General features: G+C 40.9%; 1 protein-coding gene across 2 annotated transcripts in view; it reads left to right on the plus strand.

Annotated features, from left to right (window-relative positions):
- Nucleotides 1-363: 363 nt before the first annotated feature.
- The window catches only part of LOC117902094 (trafficking kinesin-binding protein milt), a 33,050-nt gene continuing 7,449 nt past the window's right edge, over nucleotides 364-25,964 (plus strand). Inside the window, exons 1-3 of one of the 2 annotated variants that reach the window (XM_034813192.1) lie at nucleotides 364-625; nucleotides 3,747-4,083; nucleotides 4,152-4,361. In XM_034813192.1, the coding sequence (XP_034669083.1) occupies nucleotides 3,909-4,083; nucleotides 4,152-4,361 (385 nt within the window). In that variant the 5' untranslated portion in view covers nucleotides 364-625; nucleotides 3,747-3,908. Of the gene's footprint in view, nucleotides 626-3,746; nucleotides 4,084-4,151; nucleotides 4,362-12,523; nucleotides 13,403-25,964 lie in introns of those variants that run through there. The other variant, XM_034813190.1, reaches the window with a different exon arrangement.

The following is a 25,964-nucleotide window of genomic DNA, read 5'->3' on the forward strand; positions in this document are numbered from 1 at the left end:
ACTTGGATAAAACAAAACAAAAATAATAAAATAGTACTTTAATATCACCAAATATTACTCTTTGAATCACCGCCAATCTCAGAACATGTAGCATTATCAAAAGTGAGACTTAATATTGAAAGCAGCAATATATAAAAAAATAGTCGATTATTAGACCATCATACAATAAAATAAATGTACAAGAATTGTGGAATACAAACAATATAAAATTAAAAATAAAATAAAATCGGAAAGCCAAAACTGTTAAATATGGGGGTGTAAGTGGGTTAAGTTCGATGTTTCCACAGTATTTTTGCAGTTTATTTAAAAAATCAAACGGTATATTACGATATATTTCTGAGGGTCGGTCTATCGATAAATCTGCGGATAACCCACTGCTCGTGCAGCGAAATTAGTTAAATAATTTAGTTTAATTCGTTGCTCCCCTACACGCACACAAACGCAACTTTTATATTCAATAGTTCAATTACTTGCTAACAATTTTCAACCATTGACGAGCGCGTTTTGCCAAGCACACTTAAAGAAAATTCCATGTGACGATTGAATTTCTCGCTTGCGCGTGTGTGTGTGAAAGCAGCACGATGATGAAAAAAATGGCAAACACAGTCACACAGCTACAACAAATGTAGGTATCAGAACTAACAACAACAATGCCAAAACATAGTAAGAGCAAAATTGAAAATTCAATAATTTGATGGCCTAAGGTCTTGAGGTTAATATCGTTGTACGGAAAGGTTATTATGAATTTGTGCTAAAATGAAAACAAAGTGTAATGTAATTAAATGAAGAACGCAGTGTTTTCTAACGGGAGTTCAAAATCACAATACAGCTGCGCCCACGCAACATAGTGTGTGTGATAATTTTTGACCTCCCCCACGCAGCATCCCCACCTAAACCCCGTCTTATGTTGGCCCAGCTGATTCATTGGGGTTAAGCAATCGCCGTTGAATGCATAGGAGTAACCCTTAAAAATAAATCACATGAAAAACTGAAACGACGCCCGTCGTCTAATGACCCTGCCCCACTGGGGCGGCAGATGAGCGTTGTCGCGGCTTATATAAGTGAACGGTACTAATGTCCAAGTGTGTGTGTGCCACTGTGCCGTGTTTGTGTGTGCGTATTTTAAATGAGTACATCGTGAAAATAGCCCAAAACAAATTTGTGGGAAACGATCGGCATCCGCACAGCAAACGCAACTTTAAAAAATTTGTCGTTCTTTTGGCAAGCATTTGAGGGTTGTCGTTGCTTCGAAATTAATTTTAGAGCATTATGCCATCCCATCCTCTTCAGATCTACCTTTTTATTCTTTGGGTTCTAGGCTGACAATTGCGCGCTTTACGCTTGGAAAAACGGAAAGAGAAATGCCTTTAGATTCGTGAGTGTGTGTGTGTGACAGAGTGCGGGTATGTTTGACAAGTTGGCAGCAGCGTCATCGACATTTGCAGCCACTGTCAAACTATTACCGTTTAACGCCGTCGCCGGTCTTTCATTGACGAAACTGTTTTGTTGTTGTTATTTCTGTCTGTCCCCCCTTCCCCGTCAGTCTGTCCTTTTATGTACATTTCTCTCAACATTTTCTATTTTCTTTTCTTGCGCCTTGTGTTACGCAATGCAGGCGGTGGACGTTCGACGAACTGCAGCGAAGAAAAACCTGAATGTCTAACATTACGACTATGGGATACCCCGCTTATCAGATTCTATCCGACTTTCTTTATTCTGGCTGTAAAACTTATCCAAACCTAACCATTTTCTAGCTGCTGTAGTTGTCAAGATCCAGGTGTTAACAAAAAGAGGAAGAGGGAAAATATCTTCATATATTTTTCGGCTTAGGGTAGGTAGCGATGGTTTCCCGGCTCAAGGCCATGACACCGCTAAGCCGGTTTTCAAATACTGATAAAGAATAAGCGTTTAAAATATTCTTTCAGTGGGTAGTCTGAGTAATACCCTTGCATAAAAACAAAATACCCCTGCACCGCACGAGTACCAGGTATACGAGACAATTGCCTGACTTCCTAGCGTTATCATTTCGTGTCTTTATCGCTGGAGGGATCACCCATTAGACACTCCGCTCTTTCTGGTCTCCTTTCCCTGGGGTCCCAACGTCACATGCTTCACAAAGTTCAGTGATTTAATGGACATTCGCTTTGTGCGTCATGGCTTCCCCGCAGAATGTATGAGATAATTGCAATTCAACTCCAATTTGCACTTGTTCTCGCTCGCTCTTTTGATTTTGTGTGTTTTGTGTGCTTTTGTTTATTGTTTAATTTGCCTTCCATTTAATGTGGCCTCTCATTTCTGATCACTTCCATTCCAAACTATTATCACTCCTCACAAAACACGACGCTTATGGAGTGCAGCGGACGGGGCTATTGGCACGTAGCCGTATCTTTTATTTTCAGTTCAGTCTTTTGTGGGGCATCTCTTTGGCGTTGGATTCTGTGCTTTTGTATCAACCTCGAAACTCCAATATGACTTGCAGACTTCGTTTAGACACTCATTTGTGTGAATCAGGCACAAAGTCAATATAATGACGAGAAGGGACGTGTGAGACGCTTCTTACGCGTCACAACTTTTATACCCGGCACTCAGTACTACATCTGCAACTTAGCGGTTATTTGTCAAATTTTACATTTTTTCTTCATCTGTCATCTACATCAACAACACTACTCACGCCAACACGCTCCTTTAGCTCGCCACCCTCCCTAGAGACACACACTGCAGAGTCATGGCAGAGTCGCGGCAGAGACAAGGCAAAGGCAGAGACGTGTCAGGGGCAGAGGCCATAAACTGCGCGAAGCAGAGTGTGAATGAGAGAATATGTAAAAAACAAATATAAGCTGCGGGACGGGGTGGGTTTGCCCACTGCAAATTAATTTCTTCATTGTGGCTATAATAATGATCCAATCGTATCCCAATTTGATGATCTGATAGATATGGTCATTCCCTACAAAAACGTTTTTAAAACTTATTACGAGCCCATAGAAGCCATGCACTCTTTTGGAAGCATTATTTTCAATAGTTTGACGAACTGTATGTAGGAATATGCAATAGGAATGCAAATATTATTAGTGACTTTGTCTTATCATTAAGGATGAACATTTTCATATGTTTTCTATATTATACATACATATGTACTTATGTAAATATACTTACCGATCTATGAATACATATATGAAAACTATTTTAAGATGGCTCACCAGCACAGATTGATTTGTTTTTGCATTGATTGGTACCAGAGATTTCCCAAATTTCCCCAATTCTGTGTCCATGGTCGCCGTCCAGGGCCAGCTGTGGCCATACATATTGGCCATGATTGCATTACAATATTTTTTGCCGGACACTCCAAGGGAAAGCCAGAGAGCCGAGAGGGAGCTGTGGCAAGTGCATGGCTTGAATATTTGGCATTTGCCAAAATCCCAACCCCAAACCGAGGGGAGGGAAGTTCAAGGGCAATTACAGAAATGCAGACCAGACCCACACTTCCTGCTGATTTCGACTGCTGAGTTGAGAGTTGCAGGAGTCGAGCTGTCTTCTGACTATTGATGCTGATCAAGAATATATATACTTTATGGGGTCGGAAACGTTTCCTTCTGTGCGTTACATACACCGTTATTCCCCACAGATACAATATACCCTATTTACTCTTCGAGTACCGGGTATAAAAAAGCGTCGCTTGGCAGCTGGCTTATTAGTTTCATGTGATTTCCAGACAATTAACACATTTCTCTCTCTCCCTTTTTTTTTAGTTGAGCGACTTACTAACTAGAAAGTAAAGCAGCTGGCTGAAGACAAGACGGGAAGCAGCCAGCAGCACACTCGAGGACTACACAGACTCCAAAAGATCGAAAATCACTGTCTCCCCAGGAATAAAAACCAAGGCCAACCAATTAAAAATAATTCAACATTTAATGCTATCTGTAACATTGGGGGCCAATGGCGGCCGAATGCCGCTCAGTCCCTCCGCCCAGGCGACGCTTAGCAAGCACCTGCCCAAGCTCAAGACGAAGCGTCTCATGCAACAGGCGACGGCAGCAGCATCCACACCACAAAAACCACAGACCTGCGATGCCAGTTGTTTAACCGGTAGGAGGATGTTAACCGACCAATTCTCATAGCCATGCTAATCGCTTAATTGGTGTGTTCCCTTGCAGAGCTGTGCAGCAGTGAGAATCTGCCGGAGGTGGAGATATTTTCATTGCTGGAGGAGCAGATACCCAAATACAAAGTTCGCAATGATTTCTTAACCAGTTTCTCGGGCTATGCGAATGAGGATTGGTTTGTGCCCGCCCCAGCACTGCCCATACCTGTCGATGGTCTGGGTTTGACCAAGGAACAGACTAGAGAGTGCCTCAATTATTTTCGTGAGTGTTTTTGCATTGAACTAGTCCTAAAATATAAGTAAATTCCAAACATTTAATTGGAGTAGTACCCAAAAGCAGTCCAAAAGTTTTCCTAATGTCTTTTTGTTTTTAATGGCCTTTTGTGAGGAACCCACCTCACGTGCCATTCAATTGCCCAACTATTTTGAATATATCAGGTAAAGCCTCTGGTAGTCGCCAGAATTTGAATCATATTCGGTGTGTTATACAATCTACACTATACAAAATGTATTTTCCATGGGCTCTTGTGTATATATCACTATTTGTTCATGCTTCTCTTGTCAGCAAAAGGCGAAATTTTTCTTAAAGCTGTCATTCTTCATTTCCTCTTGTTTTCTATACTCTTTTTTATATTTGTTAAAGACTTTTCAATTTGTTTATCCAAACGATCGTTTGAGGCAGAACGCAATTTTCTTTTATCTACGCTAAAAACTGGATTAAAAATAAATTGCGAAATATACTATATTCGAAATTGGTTTTTTTGTTGCCCATGCCAGTGCCGCTTTTGTTGTCGCACATTTTCATACATTTTGTGACATTTATGCGAAACTATTTTAGGAGATCGTTTGAAAGTGTTTAAAAAGATGTTTATTTATTTCTTAGTCAGAAGCAAAATGAAGATGATTTAAATGTTTGATTCATTGCAGGGGAATGAGAGAATTGATTTATTTATTTTACATATAATTAGAAACAAAGGAAGTATCAGTTTTACATCGATAAAACTTGCAAAATTCCACATAGAACATAAATAGCATATGTATAAGTTGCATATAAAGTTTTAAATCACAGTCGCCCGCCGCCTGCCAACACTTGTTGCAGTAGACAGTGATGTTGAACTGTTGACAAGTATTCATAAAATTAGTAATTAGTATGAAATACCAGAACTACAAGACAGGTTCTAAATTCGTTTGAGTTTTTTGACCCATGATGAAGTTATACAAGGTCGTCTCGTCTGCAAAACGGAGCCCCTAACTATGATGTTAATAAGTGCGAGTGAAAGGGCTCTGCGTAGCAAGAGTGAGTGAGGTGGTTGTCCACCACCAGAAAGAGTTTATTTTGATTTTTAATAATTTAATACTTGAAATTAGTCATTGTTTTTGTTTTCAAAGACATCTTTTTTTGCTTTGGCTCTTAATTCTCTTAATTCTAAACCTCAACAGCCGACGAGACCACCTGCATAATTTCATCAAGGTTTGGACCGTGTCGCTCAAATTTAACATCTCCAAACAGCTGGGCTGGGCTCCAGTGTTGCCAATTAAGCTATTATCCCACTTGATCTATTGATCTAGCGTTTTTCAATTGCCAAATGCGGGATAAATTGTAACAGATACTTTATGTTGGTACTTTATGTTGAATACACAAGAAATATAAAAAATGGTATTACAGCTATGTGTCTCGAAAAATTGACGTAATTTTAGCTTTTTTAAAGCATCTGGCGGCTTTATGTAAAGCAGACGGTAAGCTAAAACCACAAAGTGTTCGGCCCCCTTTTGAGCTGCATCAGTCAGACAAACAAAGTTATTTTCAACCAGATCTAAGATTCTTAAGTTAAAGGCGGGTATCAAGTACGACAAAAACAACAAATTCCTGCCAAACTTCATATAAAAAAACAGCCAACAATTTTCGACTTTTTGTTTCTTGAGTATCCAGCAACGTTAACAAAATCCACGGATTCTTATCGATATTTCGATACGAAGTGCGTGTGTGGACTGAGGGAACAGCTGGTCCACAGGCAAGAAATATATGGTTGACAATTATCTCTGGTGTGTAATTTGCGTAATGGAGGAAAAAACAGTGCGCAAAAACTTAAAAGAGAGTCTAAATAGATCGTCGGAGTCAAAAAAATACTTCATTTGCAATCAATTGCAATCTCCTGCATGGATCCGTTTTGCATTCATTGTTTTATTAACCTTATATTCGGTTTTCACCTTTGGTCACACTCTGCAGCTAGAAAAATATATTGTACTGTTTGCTAGCAAACGTGTTTTTCAATCTGATTATTAGGCTTTACATTAAGCTGCAGAAGACGATATTTTTGACAAGCTTGATAAGTTTTAAAAATATATGCAAATATCGTTCCACTACTAATGCTTTTTTATAGCTTATACAATTTTTGTTTGGCTATTTCTAGCGTATTTCAAAGCTTGCTTAGCTTTTTATGACCAGCGAGTTGGCAACACTGCTGGGCTCCCGCGTAATCTGGCAGCGCCACTCATCACAAAACGCAAAAATGAGTCCGAAAGCTTTCGAAAATATCATGTTTATTAGGTAAAGGTGTGGATTTTGCCTTACATTTCTAAATTTTCTGTGCCTGTTTTGCCTGTTGTCCATACCCACTTTTTGTGCTCATCAATTTCCCAGCCGGGGAAGCATGGTTTATAAAGCTTTGGTGGGCAAAAGAGGTTGACTTTTTAAATTATAAACAATATTATCAAAGAGAGCAATATGATTATTCACGTTTCCCCATTTTCGTTTCGATCGTCGCCGTGAGGAATGTACCGCGTGCATTTGTGTAAAATTTAAAAATTGTTAGTCAAAGCGAACGTCGGCGAACGTCTCAAAATTGTGAATGTGTGCCATACATTGCATTAATAATTTATAAACACCCAGATAAGGCACAAGTGCAAGTTGTGGATGCATAAACTGTGTGTTTTGTTGGCAGTGAAATTGTGAGTGCGCGCGTAAAGTATTTGCCAAAAATACAGTAGAGAAATGTGTGCCAAAGGCAAATGCGAAAATCATGAAGGCAAAATTATTAATACACTTATGGTTAGATTATTCATACCGTGTACATATTTATGTACATATTTGTGCCAAAAACAAAATCGAAACTGTTGGAATTTCTCCAAGTGGAAGATATTCGTGCCGTCATACAAATTGAAATGTATTTTTAGGACAACTACAACTACAACTAAAATATCTCATTCGTGTGTGTTTTACCTATTTCTTTTATTTTATTTTCTTTGGTGAATTATGTAGAAGAAAATTGTTGCTGTTGTCAGCATTTAAAAGGGGCGGCGTGTTTAATGAATGGGTTTGTGGGTGCCAGCTGACTCTTACATATTTACATCGAGTTTGTGCAGTTGTGTTCTTGTGTTTGCTTATTATTGTGTGTGTATGACGTCTTCTTTAATTTTTTCAATGCGCGCTGAGGCCGCTCTTTACATAATCGCTTTTCCGTAAGCAGCTCTGTTTCGTATTTTGGCTTCTCCTCGTCTCGTCTGCTGCTGACGCTACTGCTGATAAGGAGCGCCATTCGTTTCGGTTATCTTCCCTCTCTAACGGAATTTCCTGTCTGTCTACGGCATTCCTCCTCTGCTCACCACACCCAAACAGCTGTTTGTTGAGTTCTTTATCATCTACAGTTTGACGAATGCCGCTAGTCCAGTTCTTTGAAATTGCTTTTCAGCGGCTTCCAGCACTAGTTTGGCCTGATTGATCACCATTATCATCCAGTGGCTCTTCCGCATCAATCAACGGTTTAACTGTCGTGCTGGAAAAAAACGTTACGTTGCAACGTTGATTATACTCTCGCCATTTATGTTTCGCAGAACATTAACCGTAAAAGTCACATACGCTGGGTGCTAGGTATTTGCTCGCGCGTGTTGCATGTGTGTGTGTTTTCGGATTCGCTGGACAGTCATCAGGGGTCTTCTTGCAATAGGTTTTCATTGGATTTCACTGCTAGAATTATTTTGGTGACCATTTTGATTGTATTATAAGATAACCTAATATTCTTTTTCTGACAACCAGAGCTCTCAAAATGAAGTTAGCTGACATTCCATCAAGTTGGTCTTAGTTGGTCTAATGCTAGCCGTAAACTTTATTTTTGTGTCTTTGTAAGCTATTGGGCACATTAAATGGCCACTGCCCAGGCAATAATCTCTCGTGCAATTTTTTTTGTTATTGGTGCTGGTTTCTCCCAAAAATAAATGGCACAAAAGTGTGTCAGGTACGTTTGTTAAACCCCAAAGCTGCTTATGACCAGCCATATACTTGTGGCAAATAACCCTATCGAAATGGACGCACAGACACAAATGGTTTACATTTTTGTTAGATTTTAATACCCGGTACTCGAAAAGTATATTGTATTTGTGGGGAATAACGGATGTTTGTAACGCACAGAAGGAAACGTTTCAGACCCCAAAAAGTATATATATTCTTGATCAGCATCAATAGCCGAGTCGATTGAGCCATGTCTGTCTGTCCGTCCTTATGAGCGCCTAGTACTCAGAGACCATAAGAGATAGGGCAACCAAGTTTTACATCCAGACTTCTGTATGCTCACACTGTTACAAGTGTATTTCAAAAAGGAGCCCAGCCACAATTTTGAAGATAAAAGAAAACTAAAAACTACGCCATTCCGTAGGGAATGACCATATCTATCAGATCACCAAATTGGGATCCGATTGGATCATTTTTATTGAAACAATGAAGCAATTAATTTGCAGTGGCTAAACCCACCCCGGCCCTCAGCTTTGATTTGTTTTTTGCACATTCTCTTATCTACACTCTGCTTCGTGAAGTGTGTGGCTCAAGGGGAGGGCGGCGAGCTAAAAGAGCGTGTTTTCGTGAGAATTGATGTAGATGTAGATGACAGATGAAGAATAAATGTAACATTTGAAAAAAAACGCAAAGGTACAAATGTATTACTGTGTACCGGGTATAAAAGTTGTGACGCGTAAGAAGCGTCTCACACGTCCCTTCTCGTTTTCATTGTTATACCCGGTACTCGAAGAGTAAATAGGGTATATTGTATTTGTGCACAAAGTGAATGTATGTAACGCGCAGAAGGAAACGTCTCCGACCCCATAAAGTATATACATACATATATTCTTGATCATTTTTGGGTTGACATTGCGTCATTTAGCAACACTGCACCTGAAGGCGCCCTCTTCCAAGCTATCAGATATTTGTATTTGTTTTTGCTCTCGGCTTTTGCTAACTCTGTGCTTTTGCCTCTTCTTTTCTTGTGTCATGTGTGTCACTGGCCTATTTGGGAGGACATTGACACTGTTCACACTACACTACTCGACAAAATCGAACCAACTTTTTCTGAAAGATTTGGGGCATTTCTTTGATGAATTAAGGTTTTTTTTCTATGGTAGCTCTTTTTTTTTTAGAGGTGGCAAAGTTCATTACAATTAGATCTAAGATATGTACTTCTTCTGCTTCCCTTTTAAATCCCATTAGGCAGGAATTGAACTTTAATTAATTGTTTTGGAGACTGTTTTTTGGTTGACATATAGTTTCATCTCGTACTTACTCATCATTTGACAGATTTATGAAAGTGCTGGTCAGGGCTTATAAGTACTCCTCTGCTTGCTATTGAACATGAATGATTAAATTACTCTTCACCCATGTTGAACATACCATAAAAAGGCTCTTAAATGCTCCCAACTCTTTCCATTAATTAATTATAAACATCAAACATATTTTTGTGAAAGTTGATGTGAACCAAATACATTGCAAAAAAATAGATTTATAAGTATGTACAATGTACATACATACATACATATATCGAAAAAAAAATACCATCCAAAATTAGTTACTGATGGCGTTTTTTTTTTCATTTCTTTTTGGCGTGTTCGAATTGATTTTCCATTTTTGTGTTATTTTCAGTTTTATTTAGCTTTTCCCTCAGCCGCCGTTGGCTCGTTCCTTGGTTCATTTTTTCCATTTCACTTCTTTGCTAATTTTGTTTTTTGTCCATCAACCAATCAATTTGTGTGGATACTTGTCGTTGCTCATTTTGTCATGTGCTTTATTATTTATCTATGCGATAAAGGGATTTGTGCATATGTACGTTTTTACAACCTGTGGTTCTGCCTTTAAGGTCTGTGACGCATCAAATGCATGCAAATGGAAGCTACTCTCTGTGAATGTCGATAAACCGCTGTGATTACGCTCTTTGTACATAGCTTTGTTTTTTCATCTCAACTCTGAATCAACGCAAATATGAAATACGTTTACTCGAATAAGTTATATCATCTCCTTCTCTTAGGTATTCTGAATAATTTTTTTTTTAGCTCTTTTATGTTGGTCATCTCATGTTTGCCGTTCATTTGGCACAACCGTTAGCAGACTTAGCGTCTCTGTTTCTAGCTCAGATCTCAGCTGTGGTCTTCAATTTCCGTTCACTGTGCTGCTAGGCATATAAAATATGATCGAATGGGTTTTAAGAGCAGAGGGGCGAGTCATTTATGGATTAGGCAGCAGAGCATTGCCGCAGAGCTTCTTAAGATGCACTGTTTCCCCATGTAACAGGCAACAGCATTCTAAGGCCTCTCTTTGGTTGATTTACGACTTCATCCCGAAGACGTCAACCTACGTGATCTTGGCCATGCTGGAATGATGCCTCGCTTGGGCTACCTTCACAATGCTTCTCATTCCAGCGGCTGGTCTAACTAATTTATGGAACTAATTTTCATGTTCCGACTTTTCTTCTCTAGTGCTAGACACTAAATTTCCAACATAATATCCACAGTCTGTAGTCCACTCTTGTCGCTGTGTGTCGTGGTGTTAGAGCAGAGCTTTGAAATATTTGTGATTTTTTTTTTCGGTCTCCCCATTGTATGTTAAATAATGAGTTATGGGCATAAACAAATTTGCAACTTGCCATTGTATTTTTGGAGGAAACACAACTTTCGGTAGATTGTGGCAGCTGACGTTTGCCTAATAATAAATATAATAAAAAACGAGAAGGAACGTGTGAGACGCTTCTTACGCGTCACAACTTTTATACCCGGCACTCAGTACTACATCTGCACTTTAGCGGTTATTTGTCAAATTTTAAGTTTTTTCTTCATCTGTCATCTACATCAACAACACTACTCACGCCAACACGCTCCTTTAGCTCGCCACCCTCCCCTAGAAACACACACTGCAGAGTCGCGGCAGAGGCAGCGGCAGAGGCAGCGGCAGAGGCAGTGACGTGTCAGGGGCCAGGCCATAAACAGCGCGAAGCAGAGTGTGAATGCTGTGGGACGGGGTGGGTTTGGCCACTGAAAATTTCTCCATTGTGGCTATAATAATAATCCAATCGTATCCCAATTTGGTGATCTGATAGATATGGTCATTCCCTACGGAATGGCGTTTTTAGTTTTCTGTTATCTTCAAAATTGTAGATTTGGGAGGTTTTCGCCCTTTTGCGGGGGCGGAAGGAGGCGGGTCTCATTTTTGAAATACACTGGTTTCAGTGTGAGCATACAGCAGTCTGGTGCCAAAATTTGGTGGCTCTAGCTCTTATAGTCTCTGAGAACTAGCCGACAAACAAGACGGACAGACGGACGGACGGACAGACAGACATGGCTCAATCGACTCGGCTATTGATGCTGATCAAGAATATATATACTTTATGGGGTCGGAAACGTTTCCTTCTATGCGTTACATACAACCGTTATCCGCACAAATACAATATACCCTATTTACTCTTCGAGTACCGGGTTTAACGAGAACCCGCAGCTTATATTTGTTGTTTACACATTCTCTTATTCACACTCTGCTTCGCGCAGTTTGTGGCCTCTGCCTCTGACACGTCTGTACCCCTGCCTCTGCCGCGACTCTGCCCTGACTCTGCAGTGTGTGTCTCTAGGGGAGGGTGGCGAGCTAAAGGAGCGTGTTGGCGTGAGTAGTGTTGTTGATGTAGATGACAGATGAAGAAAAAATGTAAAATTTGACAAATAACAGCAAATAACCGGACTGAGTGCTGGGTATAAAAGTTGTGACGCGTAAGAAGGGTCTCACACGTCCCTTCTCGTTTTTTTTTAAAGTTTTGTTTTAACTTTATTTCAGATCTGTCTTTCGCAGACAGTTATTAAATTTCCTCTTTTGGGTACTTGGTAATCTTATTTCAGTTATCTTATCGGTTATTGAGTCCGAAAATCCTAAGCAGGCTGCTGGACATGCCTGCTATGTAATTATCATTATTAGCATTTGAACCACTGACGTTTGTTCGGTTCGGTTGTGGCAGCCAGATGAGAATTTAACGCTCAGCACCATGGCTTGTGCCCTTTAAAGTAACAAACTTTTTCAACTCTCAAACAAGCTGACCTAATCACAATCGTCAAAACTCAATACTCAAAAACTTCCTATTCTTCCTATTTAACAAACTGTTAAACGACACAAAATGTCAAAAAAAACTTCAGTTAAACTTTAATTGTGTGTCAAACTTCGTGTAACAGTTAAGGTTCGCGTTTAAAAACAATGCAAGTTCACCAAAATGCCACTCCTCAACACTGTTTATCGAAGTAAAAGCAATCTACAAGAATCACCACAACACCACCAGTTAAATGGAAGCCAATGTCTGCTCAAGAGAGTCGACAATCTGCCCATCATTACAGAACTGGATGCGGACGACTATAGCCAAAGATTTGAGAATGGAACACAATTGAATAGCACCTTGAGGAGTGAAGATGGTTTCATAGATTCATCTCTGACCGCCAAGTCGAGCAGTTCCCTGGAGCCCAATACATCCGAAGAGTCCGCCAATGGCACAATCACCCTGCAGCCCTCCAATGCCAGCAAACACTTTGAAAACACCTACAAACTGCTGGGCAAAAATCTGCAGACGAACTGCCAGCGTACGGTGGACAAGCTACAGGAAATAAGTGGCAGCTCCGACTTTGAAAGCATTTCAAGCTCCTGCTCTTCCATGTCGGCGATCGTCAACGGTCTTGAGCCGCCGCCCACGCGGCTTGAACTCGAATTGGAGGCAGTCGATCGCATGCGATGCATTGTGAAGCAAATTAAGTCTGCGCCAAAGACCACAGAGTCGCCGATATCCGTCTCTGCCGCGTTGCTGGCCCTGCTCCATGACTTTGCCTCGAAGGGGGAGCGAAAGAGCAGTGTTCCGGGGACACCTGCCCAGAGTCCCATCTCGGGTGCCGTGGAGGCCCCTCTGTTTGAGCTGCCATTGGAGCTGCTGCAGGCGGCCAGCTCCTGGGAGCTCATGTACTATGCCTCCAAGAATGTCGATGGCAAAAACTGTCTCAAAGTTGTACGAAGTCTCTTGACAAATAAAGGTAAGATTAAAAATGTATAAAATAGGATTAACCATTAATCATCCAATGATTCTTCAATGCTGTGCATATTGTAAAGTGCATTGAAAAGGGAACAAATGGGCCTTTTTCGATTGGAGAATACCTAATAATTGTTGCATTTATTTGCTCTTAAAATATTCGGTAAAAAGTACTCTTTAAAAGATAATGAACTCTAGTAGATAAATGACAATGGGGTAATTAAAGGCGGCCAGAAAATGGTAACGACCTGATAACTTATTCATTTATATACCTTATATTTCTTATGTGATCTAATAACCCTGTTCTTTGAATAAGACAGAAGTTTACAGATCTACATCTACATAGAACGATCTTAGGAATGGTATAAGATCTAGGACATAAGACTGTAAAGGCTTTAAAAATAAAACCAAGTTCTATTTGTTTAAGTCTATTGATAATTTATATTATAAGACCCACTTATTTTGGTATTATGGTCTCACTTTTCACGAAGTTCAGGGCCACATATTTACGAAAACAAGTAAAACCTATCTGGGAATTGCGTCTCAATTGTGATAGAAACTGTATATTCCCTATAGTCTGGATGTCTTAACTTATCGCTGAAGTGCAGCATGTACCAGGCCTGCATATCCCTCGCCATTTAGCTATTTATATTGTTAGCATGAAGCGTATCTTATCAAATGATTATTGTATTCTCAATTAATAGACTTTGTTGTTTTAATGTTTCCAATTGTTTGACTTGTTGCTGTTGCGATCGACGTGTGAACAAACACGTCAACCATTTTTTGCACCATAGGCCCGCCGGTCGTTGTATTTTCTGCTTTTTATACCCGGTACTCGAAGAGTAAATAGGGTGTATTGTATTTGTGCACAAAGTGAATGTATGTAACGCACAGAAGGAAACGTTTCCGACCCCATAAAGTATATATATTCTTGATCAGCATCAATAGCCGAGTCGATAGAGCCATGTCTGTCCGTCCTTCCGTCCGTCTGTCCGTCTTGCCACCAAATTTTGGCACCAGCTGCTGTATGCTCACATTGAAACCAGTGTATTTAAAAAATGAGCCACGCCCCCGCAAAAGGGCGAAAACCTTCCACATCTACAATTTTGAAGATAAAAGAAAACTTAAAACGCCATTCCGTAGGGAATGACCATATCTATCAGATCACTATCAGATTGGAGCATTATTATAGCCACAATGAAGAAATTAATTTGCAGTGGCCAAACCCAACCCGTCCCGCAGCTTATATTTGTTGTTTACACATTCTCTCATTCACATTCTGCTTCCGCGACTCTGCCCTGACTCTGCAGTGTGTGTTTCTAGGGGAGGGTGGCGAGCTAAAGGAGCGTGTTGGCGTGAGTAGTGTTGTTGATGTAGATGACAGATGAAGAAAAAATGTAAAATTTGACAAATAACCGCTAAGGTGCAATGTAGTACTGAGTGCCGGGTATAAAAGTTGTGACGCGTAAGAAGCGTCTCACACGTCCCTTCTCGTTTGTTTTATATTTTCTGTTATTGATAGTGAGGGTATGTCATTAGAGCCTCTCTATTGTCTAATGTTTGTACAATTTGTTAGAGGAAAACTATTCAAATTCGTTGACCGACTGAAGGGCACGTGATCTCATCTTGTGGTCGCTAACCGACTTATCAGTAAAACTTAATAATTATTTTAGTTTTCTGAAAAGAAAAGGAGCTTTTTTCCTCTCTTATAAAGAGTTTGCCTGGTACGCTGTATTTTGGCATTGATTCGAAAGAACATGTTTGGCAATTAATGGAAAAACATCTGACCCTCTAACGGAAATCACATTGAAGTTCTATTAACGTAACCAACAAAAAAAGTCATTAAATTAGTCGTTTTATGACTTGCAAAACAATTAAACTTAATTACTTTCCCAATATAATGAAAGGTTTCTAAAGAATGTGCTTATTGTTCCGTGAGGGGATCGTTTTTTAGTTTTTGTAGGGCTATCCAAAAATTATACTCATAGATAACACTCGAGGGTATATTCAATACATAATTAGGTCATCAGGTCAAAATGTTGATAATTTACAACTTCAAGAACTTACAATACATATGTATATTGGAGGATCATTAAAAAAGAAGTCGACAGATATTATAAGTCTTAGTTTCTAAAGTGCTTGAGATTCATAAAACGAAAATGTTTATATCCAAAGCCTTTTGGAATAAGATTCTTACGGTTATTTCTTTGTCTGGACGTTGATATGCAATGACTGCACCATCAAGTGACCCGTTGTGATTCCGCTTGGATCTTTTCCTCGTCTCCTCCCGTTCGTCAGGGTTTCAACAGTGCTCCCATCCAGATGCTCTCACAAAGTTTGCTATCTTCCTGGGGCCTATAGTAGCCATTTCTGAAATGTCATTAAGAAAAGGTGAGCCCAGATATTTTAGCCTCCTTCTACTGAGAGCCGAGCAGGAGCAGAACAGATGTTCTACTGTCTCCTCCTCGTCCTCGTCTCTACAGCTACGACAGAAGTCGTTGTAGCCTATCATGCATGGTTGCCTATCAGCCAGAGCCCTGTAAGAGAGCGAATGACTACGCTGCTGAGTTTGCATAGTTCAGCGGTGCGTTTTTTCGAGATGTCTGGCCACGTTTGTCGGGTGATGCGACAACCCGTGACCATTTGCCATCTGTTGCTTGTTTGCAGGGTATAGTACTCTTTATACCCGGTACTCGAAGAGTAAATAGGGTATATTGTATTTGTGCACAAAGTGAATGTATGTAACGATAATAAAGATAAAAGAAAACTAAAAACGCCATTCCGTAGGGAATGACCATATCTATCTGATCACCAAATTGGGATCCGATTGGATCATTATTATGGCCACAATGAAGAAATTAAGTTGCAGTGGCTAAACCCACCCTGACCAGCAGCTTTTGTTGCTTTTACACATTCTCTCATTCACACTCTGCTTCGCGCAGTGGCAGAGGCCTCTTCCCCTGACACGTCTCTGCCTCATCCTCTGCCACGACTCTGCCGCTGCCTCTGCCCTGACTCTGCAGTGTGTGTCTCTAGGGGAGGGTGGCGAGCTAAAGGAGCGTGTTGGCGTGAGTAGTGACAGATGAAGAGAAAATGTAAAATTTGACAAATAACCGCTAAGGTGCAGATGTAGTACTGAGTACCGGGTATAAGAGTTGTGACGCGGCTTAAGACGCGTCTCACAACGTTCCTCCTCGTTTATTTTGAGCTTGCAAGTGGCCATTGGCATACGTATTTCCTCCTTATCTTGATTAAGGGGGAGTATAGTGCCAGATCTGGCCAACTCGTCTGCTATGCAGTTGCCTGCAATGCCCTGGTGTCCCGGGACCCATATTAGGCTAATAACATATTGCCCTGCCATCTCTTGTAGAGATTTGCGACAATTTGCCACAGTGGTCGAATTCGACGAAATCGCGTTTAGTGATTTCAGTGCCGCCTGGCTGTCACTATAGATGTTCAGGTGAGTAGTCGCGACTGAGATCTCTTGAAGGCATCTTAGCGCTTCATTTATAGCAATGACTTCCGCTTGGAAGACACTGCAGTGGTCTGGAAGGCGAAATGCATGCCTTATATTTAGATGTCCGGAGTAGATTCCTCCGCCAACTTTGTTGTCTAATTTGGATCCATCTGTAAAGATGTTTATGGCCCCCTTTGGGCCGGGTGTGCCCTCGAGCCATTCCTCTCTGGGGGGGATTACGGCCTCGAAGGGGGTGGTTGTGTATTCTCTCGGAACGCAATAATCAGTCCTATGAGGTGCTATATTAGTGTCCCTAAAGATCGCTGAGTGACCATATGGTCGTGACGTCCATAGGTCCGAGTCTCGCAGACGTATTGCTGCCCTTGCTGCCTGTTCCTTCCCTGCAAGGTCTATGCCCTGCAGGCATAGGATGGCATTTAGTGCTTCATTTGGTGTGGTGCGGAGAGCGCCACTGATGCAAAGAGTGGCCGTTCGTTGGACTTTTGCCAGTTGAGCGGTGATTGTCTTTTTTGACAGAGCCGGCCACCATACTGTGACTCCGTAGAGCAGTAATGGTTTGGTTTTGGTTCCAATTTAACTTCCTGTCTATTACCAACCCAAGGTAACTGGCACTGTCGCTAAAGGTTAACCTACATTTGTTAAGTGTTGGGGCGTTGAGTGGCGGAGTTTTGTACTTGTTAGTGAATAGCACAAGTTCCGTTTTCGAGGCATTTACACCTAATCCTCACGATCTTGTCCATTCTGACAATCGAGCAAGCTTTGTGGTCATAAGATCACAGTGTTTGTGGGAATTTTCCCGTGAACATTAGGACAACGTCGTCTGCAAATGCCACCACTTTGCAACCCCCCTGGAGCTGGAGTTGGTCCATACACCATCTGTGTTCTTGATGTATCCCACAGAGGTATTTGTTTTCGAGAGGATCTTGCGCAGCCTTGCGGCTTCTGCCGTTTCTTCGATTTCGGTACAGAATTTTTGCCAGGAGGCTCTTTTCGCTCTCCTAGTTTCTTTCTTGTATAGGGCAAGGCTGGTCTTGTAGTCTGCCCATGGTTCGTCCTCGTTAAGCCCTTAATTAAGCCCAGTATGCTATGGGACACTAGGGTAAGGTCTATGACCTCCTGTCGGTTCTTTATAATGAAGGTAGGGTCGTTTCCCTGATTACATAAGACCAGATTCGAGTTTAGGATGAAGCTGATAAGTGACTCACCCCTTACATATATGTCCCAGCTTCCCCATTGGGTATGGTGAGCGTTGGCGTCGCAGCCTATCAGTAGGCCTGTGTTTGACCTCTCGCTGTCGCTGGCCATTTTGCGGACGAGGTCACTGGGAGGGTCACTTTGGTCGTGAGCCATGTAGGACGATACCACTCTGAGGTGTGTCCCTTGCAGCTCTAGGCTGGCTGCTGTGTTATCGCCATCGCTAAAATTGTGGAGCAGAAAGATGTTTATGTGCTTTCTAGCTAAAATGCAGGTACGAATTTTACCTTCCTTTGGCTTGTAGTCCTTCGTCGCTAATCCACAAGCCTTATCTCCAACTACCCAAGGATCCTGGATTAGGACTACGTCGCCTCCGCTCGTTTCCAAGCGGAGCAGGAGGGCAGCAGTTGCTGCTTTACAGTGGCGGAGATTTATCTGAAGGAGCCTCAGAGGAATCCTTGCCTATCTCCACCACTGTATTGTCGGCGTCCGACTCGTCGGACCTTTCGTTTCGGCACATTGCCCCGAACTCCAGCATCAGCTCCGACTCTAGGGAGTCACCCTCGTGGGCCAACTCAAGCTCGTCGTCGGGTGCCTCGATCTCCGAGGCAGCATCCTGCTCGACTGGGTTGTCGACAGGACGCGCCCCGGCCGCTGCGTCCGACTTGTACACCTTTACTGTGACCGAGCTGAACCCAAAGTTGAGCTCATTTTTGGCTGCCTCTATCGGGGCCAGCGACTCCTTGTTGAGCACGACCACGGCTTGGTTTGTGGGGCCTTGCGTCGCTTCAACTTTCACAACCTTCCAGTCCGCTGTTGGAAGGTTTGGGTTGCATCGCTGCAACATTAGTAGGATGCGTTCTGGCTCTTTAATGGAGGCCGGCACCCAAATTCTCGCTCTCGGTCTGCTGGGCACTTCGCTCCAGTCGACTGCTGCTAGTTTAGCGCCTGGGTAAACTTCATCGACTTACGCTACCGCTGCTTTATATAGCTGCACGGAGCGCTCATCATGGCAGGCTATGATTTTGGTGTTGCCCTGAAACCATCCCATGTCTTTGCAGACTGGAGGTGGGCCAGGGTCCTTGTCCAGGAGCTCGGAGCAGCGGTCGGCCAATGCCGCTTCCACCCACTTCCACTGGCTCCTCGGGATTCTTCCGTCTGCGCTGCCTTTGTCGACGACGCCTATCAGCGTACTCTTCTTGGCAATCTGCGCGAACTACACGTTTGGCAGTATCCTGGATCGCTTTGCAGCTGGTCCAGGCGTCTCTTGCGAGCGTTGCCTCTTCGGTTGCTGGGGCGGTCTGTGGGGTTCCAGGCTGAAATTTGGAAGCACTTCCGAGGCCCACTTCACCTTCTTCAACCAGTCCTCTGATGGAGGCACCACAAGCGCATCGTCAGTGTCGCTACTTCGCGAACACCCGCTGGCTGTCCGGGGCTGTTTATTTCCGCTTATTCACAGCTGACCTACCTAAAGAAGGTAGGCCGTTCGCTATTCGCAACCTGCGACCCGTCCGGTGGCCTCAGCTAGGCCCCCTTGAGCTAGGCCCCCTTGAGCCACCTCAAGCTCGTGCAAGGCATAATTCGATCTACACAGTGGAAGGAACAAAGGAATATAGTTTCTAGTGGGTCTAATGGGAATCGTAAAGTTTACGCGGCTCAACAAGTCAGGGCTGTCTACATCCCCCTTGATCAAGTTATGCATATAAATTACACCAAGCATTTTTCTACGATTAACTAAATATATAAGGTTTATTAGAAGGAGTCTTCCACGGTAGGATGGCAGTTTCACAGTTGCTTCCCAGTTCCCAGCATCCCACGCGTCACAACTTTTATACCCGGCACTCAGTACTACATCTGCAACTTAGCGGTTATTTGTCAAATTTTACATTTTTTCTTCATCTGTCATCTACATCAACAACACTGCTCACGCCAACACGCTCCTTTAGCTCGCCACCCTCCCTAGAGACACACACTGCAGAGTCATGGCAGAGTCGCGGCAGAGACAAGGCAAAGGCAGAGACGTGTCAGGGGCAGAGGCCATAAATTGCGCGAAGCAGAGTGTGAATGAGAGAATATGTAAAAAACAAATATAAGCTGCGGGACGGGGTGGGTTTGCCCACTGCAAATTAATTTCTTCATTGTGGCTATAATAATGATCCAATCGGATCCCAATTTGGTGATCTGATAGATATGGGCATTCCCTACGGAATGGCGATTTTAGTTTTCTGTTATCTTCAAAATAGATAAATAAAATGTAGATTTGGGAGGTTTTCGCCCTTTTGCGGGGGCGGGGCTCATTTTTGAAATACACTTGTAACAGTGTGAGCATACAAAAGTCTGGATGCAAAATTTGGTGGCTCTAGCTCTTATAGTCTCTGAGTACTAGGCGATCATCAGGACGGACAGACGGACAGACAGACATAGACTCGGCTATTGATGCTGATCAAGAATATATATACTTTATGGGGTCGGAAACGTTTCCTTCTGTGCGTTACATACAACCGTTATTCGCACAAATACAATATATCCAAATGTATCCAAAATCGAAATAAATCGGGATTTTCTCGGAACTCGACCATTTTAAAGTGCCAAAACTTAATGATTCCGTCTGCTCTATGTCCTAACTTATAATTCCACTAAGAATTGTTGGCTAATGTTTAACCAGAACATTAAAAAACGTGAAAATGTTCCTAAAAATGGGGGTGGGGAACAAATACGCTATAAGTCACAGTAAAATTGGTCGAATCGATTCAAAAATTGCTGATAATTGCTATTAACAATAGGACGAACTTAAAACATATGAGTTTTTAGGTGAAAAGTTATCTGGAAACAAAAAAATATGGGTTGGGGATTTTGGTTCAAATAAGCTGAGAGATGAAATTAGGCACTTACTTTGGTTTTGTTGAAGATTAAATGTTTATCTATCGGTATACATTTCATTTTCAGTGGTGAGTTAGACGGTTCAGAAGTTATACGACTATGAAGTTTGAAAAAGGTTTTGGTTCATTTAAGCTGAGAGTCTCTGCACTATGGGGCATTTGACCACTTTTTGTGGCATTAATTAATAACTTCCAAACGAAACATTATTTTTTGATATAGTTTTTTGATATGAGTTTATAATAGTGAGGGGAAGGTTTAAAAAAATGGGCGTGGCACCGCTTTTTCTTCAGGGTAAAATCGAATTTTTATTTTATTTTTAAATTGAATCAAACAAATAATGATGGGAATATGTAAAGCAACGCCATATTAAACTAAAAAAGTTGTGACCGGATTTTTAAAAATTTAAAAGTAGAAGATAATGGGATTTGTACATTGACTTCCTTGTATACTGCAAGCAGCTTATTTTCTTTAAGTTGTTGAATGTTGGACACAATAGCACTGCACGTCAGTGCATAAATACTGGAAATGTCTCAACGTTATTATAATTGCACGATTGAGCACGAATTTATCCAATCTGCACAGTTTTTTTTCGATTTGTTTCAAGTTTTCCGTGAAATTGTTCAATTTAATCGACAAACTGTGAAAAAAAGTTCTTCAAAGGGTCTACAAATATCCCTTATCGGTCTCAAAGCTAGTGACAGGTATTACCACTTAAATGCAATGCAAATCGACATCTTCTTCCACAACTTTCTTCTTCACTGAGTTTAACATTGCAAATAACTCTGAATTTCCAAACTTTAGGTTATGTTACGAAAACTTAAATATCTCCGAAGACGCAGAAAAGCGCAAGAAAAAGTAACATAAATTGGATTAAGAGTTGAATACTCTACAATATCTATTTTATTGCTTCCGGCGGGAGCCGAACACTTTGTAAGTCTATTCAAAGACAAATTTTCGTCACAAATATGGACTTGCTAAAAAACTAGCCATTAAACATACTATCAGGTCAATTTTTTAATTTCAAACTCACAAACAACTTCTTAATAGCTGTCTGAATCAAGAATGTTGTAAAAAATGTACTAAAATTGGTAAATTTAGCAATTTTTGCACTTTAAACTTCATAAAAAAATCAGTTTTCCGATAACTTTATATTGTTCGTAGCAAACAGCTGACTTTAACAGCTGTTATCTTAACAGTGGTACACACTGTTAATTTTCCGGGGTTGTTACATTATGGACTGATGTTATCCCTATGTATATCTGTTAAAAATATATTACTTTTTTGACTTTTGACAAATGAGTTTCGGCCAGGAAAAGTGGTCAAATGCCCCATAGTGCACTGTATACAGGGTATATACAAACGAGAAGGGACGTGTGAGGCGCTTCTTACGCTTCACAACTTTTATACCCGGCACTCAGTACTACATCTGCACCTTAGTGGTTTTTTTCAAATTTAACATTAAATATTTTTCTACATCTGTCATCTACATCTAGTTCACTTCTCACGCCAACACGCTCTCTTAGCTCGTCCCCCTCCTCTAGAGCCGCACACTGCTAGAAGCAGAGTGTGGAATGAGAGAGTGTGCAAAAAATAAAAAAAAGCTGTTGAACGGGGAGGGCGTACCCACTTCAAATTAATTTCTTCTTTCTGGCTATAATAATGATCTAATCTGATCCCAATTCGGTGATCTGATAGATATGGTTCTTCCCTACGGAATGGCGTTTTTAGTTTTCTCGTATTTTCAATATTGCAATATTGCAATACCGCAGATTTTCGGGGCGGGGTTCATGTTTGAAATACACTTGTAACAGTGTGAGCATGCAGAATTCTGGATGCAAAATTGGGTGGCTCTAGCTTTTATAGTCTCTGAGATCCAGGCGCTCAACAAGACAAAAATGACAAATAACAGATGTGTACAGATGTAGTACTGAGTGCCGGGTATAAAAGTTGTGACGCGTAAGAAGCGTCTCACACGTCCCTTCTCGTCGGGGGTGGAAGCATGTATCAGTGTGAGCATACAGCAGTCTGGATGCAAAATTTGGTGGCTCCAGCTCTTATAGTCTCTGAGAACTAGCCGACAAACAAGACGGACGGACGGACAGACGGACGGACGGACAGACGGACGGACGGACAGACGGACGGACAGACAGACATGGCTCTATAGACTCGGCTATTGATGCTGATCAAGAATATATATACTTTATGGGTTCGGAAACGTTTCCTTCTGTGCGTTACATACAACCGTTATTCGCACAAATACAATATACCCTATTTACTCTTGGAGTACCGGATATAAAAATGCCTGTTAACCGATCACCGGCAACACTTTCTGTGGGGTACACTTTTCTTTCCATAAAATCCCTCGTAACTATCTGTTGAATAATTGTTGAATGCAGTCCGGCAGAACTGTAATTCGGGTATTGAATCCTCACTAATCCATCAACCATCTACCCCAAGCTAACCTCGCGAGATCTTACCTGAGATTTCGTGGAAATTTGTCTCGGTTTTGTACGCAGAAAATTTCCCACGTAGTTTTTCGCGACCTATTCATGAATGGGTTTATGTGGAAAATGGTTCAGGTTTTCAGTTGAAGTTTTACGATTATGCTTATCGATCGTGAATCTCTACCTGCCAAACGTGAATTATGATATATGGCCAAGATAAACAAACATTCGGAGACGGTTTGCCTCGTTTACTCGCTTCATTTGCACTGAAAGTTTCGTGTTTCAAAGAAAGGTATGGTCTATTGGGAACTAACTTTCCATCCTTAACTTTTAAACTTTTCCTTCTTAGCTTAAATACTTTTTTGGAAACAATGCAACAATAGAAAATCATGAAAACTAAAAAAACTTTATAGATAATTGATCGATTAATCGAATAAAATGATTGGTGATAAGTAAGGTTAAGCCACTAACCAAATAGTATAATAGATATCCAGCTTTGAAGAAGCAAAACGTCACCGCAAAATGTGCGCCTTGGAGTCCCAGGCCTCTGCCTGGAGTCCCGGCTACAAGTATTAGTGCATGTAGAACACGCAGCAGAAGCCCAAGCTACATGGGTATTAGTGTTTGTAGAGCGCGCAGCTAGAAGCTACATTTGTATAAGTTCGTGTAGCCAATGATTTTGTAGCGCTCCAAACCGGTTTCACACGGACACTGCAAGCAATGTATGTGTTGGTGCGTTGACTTCCTAAACTCACAGTTTAGGAAAGAAAATTCGTTTTGATGATTTGATTTTGTTTTCGGGGCTTGGCGTATGAACCTGACCTGCCGCAACATATGCAGAATGAGGGGTGGGGGTTGGTGGCCAGACCCTTGGGGGTTGGAAAAAATAAATATACCAGTAAAAGTTGTTATTGTATTTGAATGCTGTAATTTTTTTAAATGCAGATTTTATACTGCTTTATTCAAAATTGTATGCATATTATGGAAACGCCGTCGCTTCTCGACTTCGTTGCTACCGTATTATCAACATTGTTACCAAATCCATCTTTTACAGACAAATCATTTCATTTCATTTCATACAACTTTTCAACTGCTGTTCTCGTCGTCGTTTCTGTTCTCGACTTCATGTGCGCTTTAATTGTTAGCGCTTGAAACCTTTTCATTTTTTTTTTTTTTTTTTTTTTGCTTGTGAGCTAACATACCATTCAAAATGAAAACCCTCAAGACTTTATGAAGTAGCTTGCCCCTCAATATCAAAATAAATTTGTTTTGTGTGACCTTTATATGCCTTATATAATTTAGGGTGAAAGGGGTAACGGATATTAACATCTGAATATGTATACAAATAATGAATTGCGGCAATCGACTTTGCGATACAAATATTTCCCATTAGAGTATTCAGAGTCACGGTGTGAACAAGCAAAAAGTTTTGACGGAACGGGACATGGAGATATGTTTGATGGCAAGGCGGCTGCCTTGCACATGTACACACACATTAACACTTGCACATTTTCCTCCGTCTCCCATCGGCAAATCGAGATTTGGACAACTGACCTCAAATTTGATGCCCAAGCAAGGCACTAAAATCTGCATAGACCCACCGCGTACTTATTTTTTTGTTTTATTTGTGTACATAATTTACATATGTATGTATAATGTACATACTATGTATGTGTAAATTTGTGCACAATGAGCTAACGATCAGCTTAACTATAAATTATAAATACAAACAAATGTACAAAATTACATACATACATACATACAGTATATATATAGTATATATATATTCTTCATCCATTACTATTACTACTACAATATATATATATACAATATATATATAAATATATAAACATATATATATATTTATATAAAACAAAAAAATAAGTACGCGGTGGGTCTATGCAGATTTTAGTGCCTTGCTTTTGGGCATCAAATTTGAGGTCAGTTGTCCAAATCTCGATTTGCCGATGGGAGACGGAGGAAAATGTGCAAGTGTTAATGTGTGTACATGTGCAAGGCAGCCGCCTTGCCATCAAACATGTCTCCATGTCCCGTTCCGTCAAAACTTTTTGCTTGTTCACACCGTGACTCTGAATACTCTAATGGGAAATATTTGTATCGCAAAGTCGATTGCCGCAATTCATTATTTGTATACATATTCAGATGTTAATATCCGTTACCCCTTTCACCCTAAATTATATAAGGCATATAAAGGTCACACAAAACAAATTTATTTTGATATTGAGGGGCAAGCTACTTCATAAAGTCTTGAGGGTTTTCATTTTGAATGGTATGTTAGCTCAAAAAAAAAAAAAAAAAAAATGAAGGTTTCAAGCGCTAACAATTAAAGCGCACATGAAGTCGAGAACAGAAACGACGACGAGAACAGCAGTTGAAAAGTTGTATGAAATGAAATGAAATGATTTGTCTGTAAAAGATGGATTTGGTAACAATGTTGATAATACGGTAGCAACGAAGTCGAGAAGCGACGGCGTTTCCATAATATGCATACAATTTTGAATAAAGCAGTATAAAATCTGCATTTAAAAAAAAATTACAGCATTCAAATA

This window comes from Drosophila subobscura, chromosome U (genome assembly GCF_008121235.1).
Source record: "Drosophila subobscura isolate 14011-0131.10 chromosome U, UCBerk_Dsub_1.0, whole genome shotgun sequence".
NCBI lineage: Eukaryota > Metazoa > Arthropoda > Insecta > Diptera > Drosophilidae > Drosophila > Drosophila subobscura.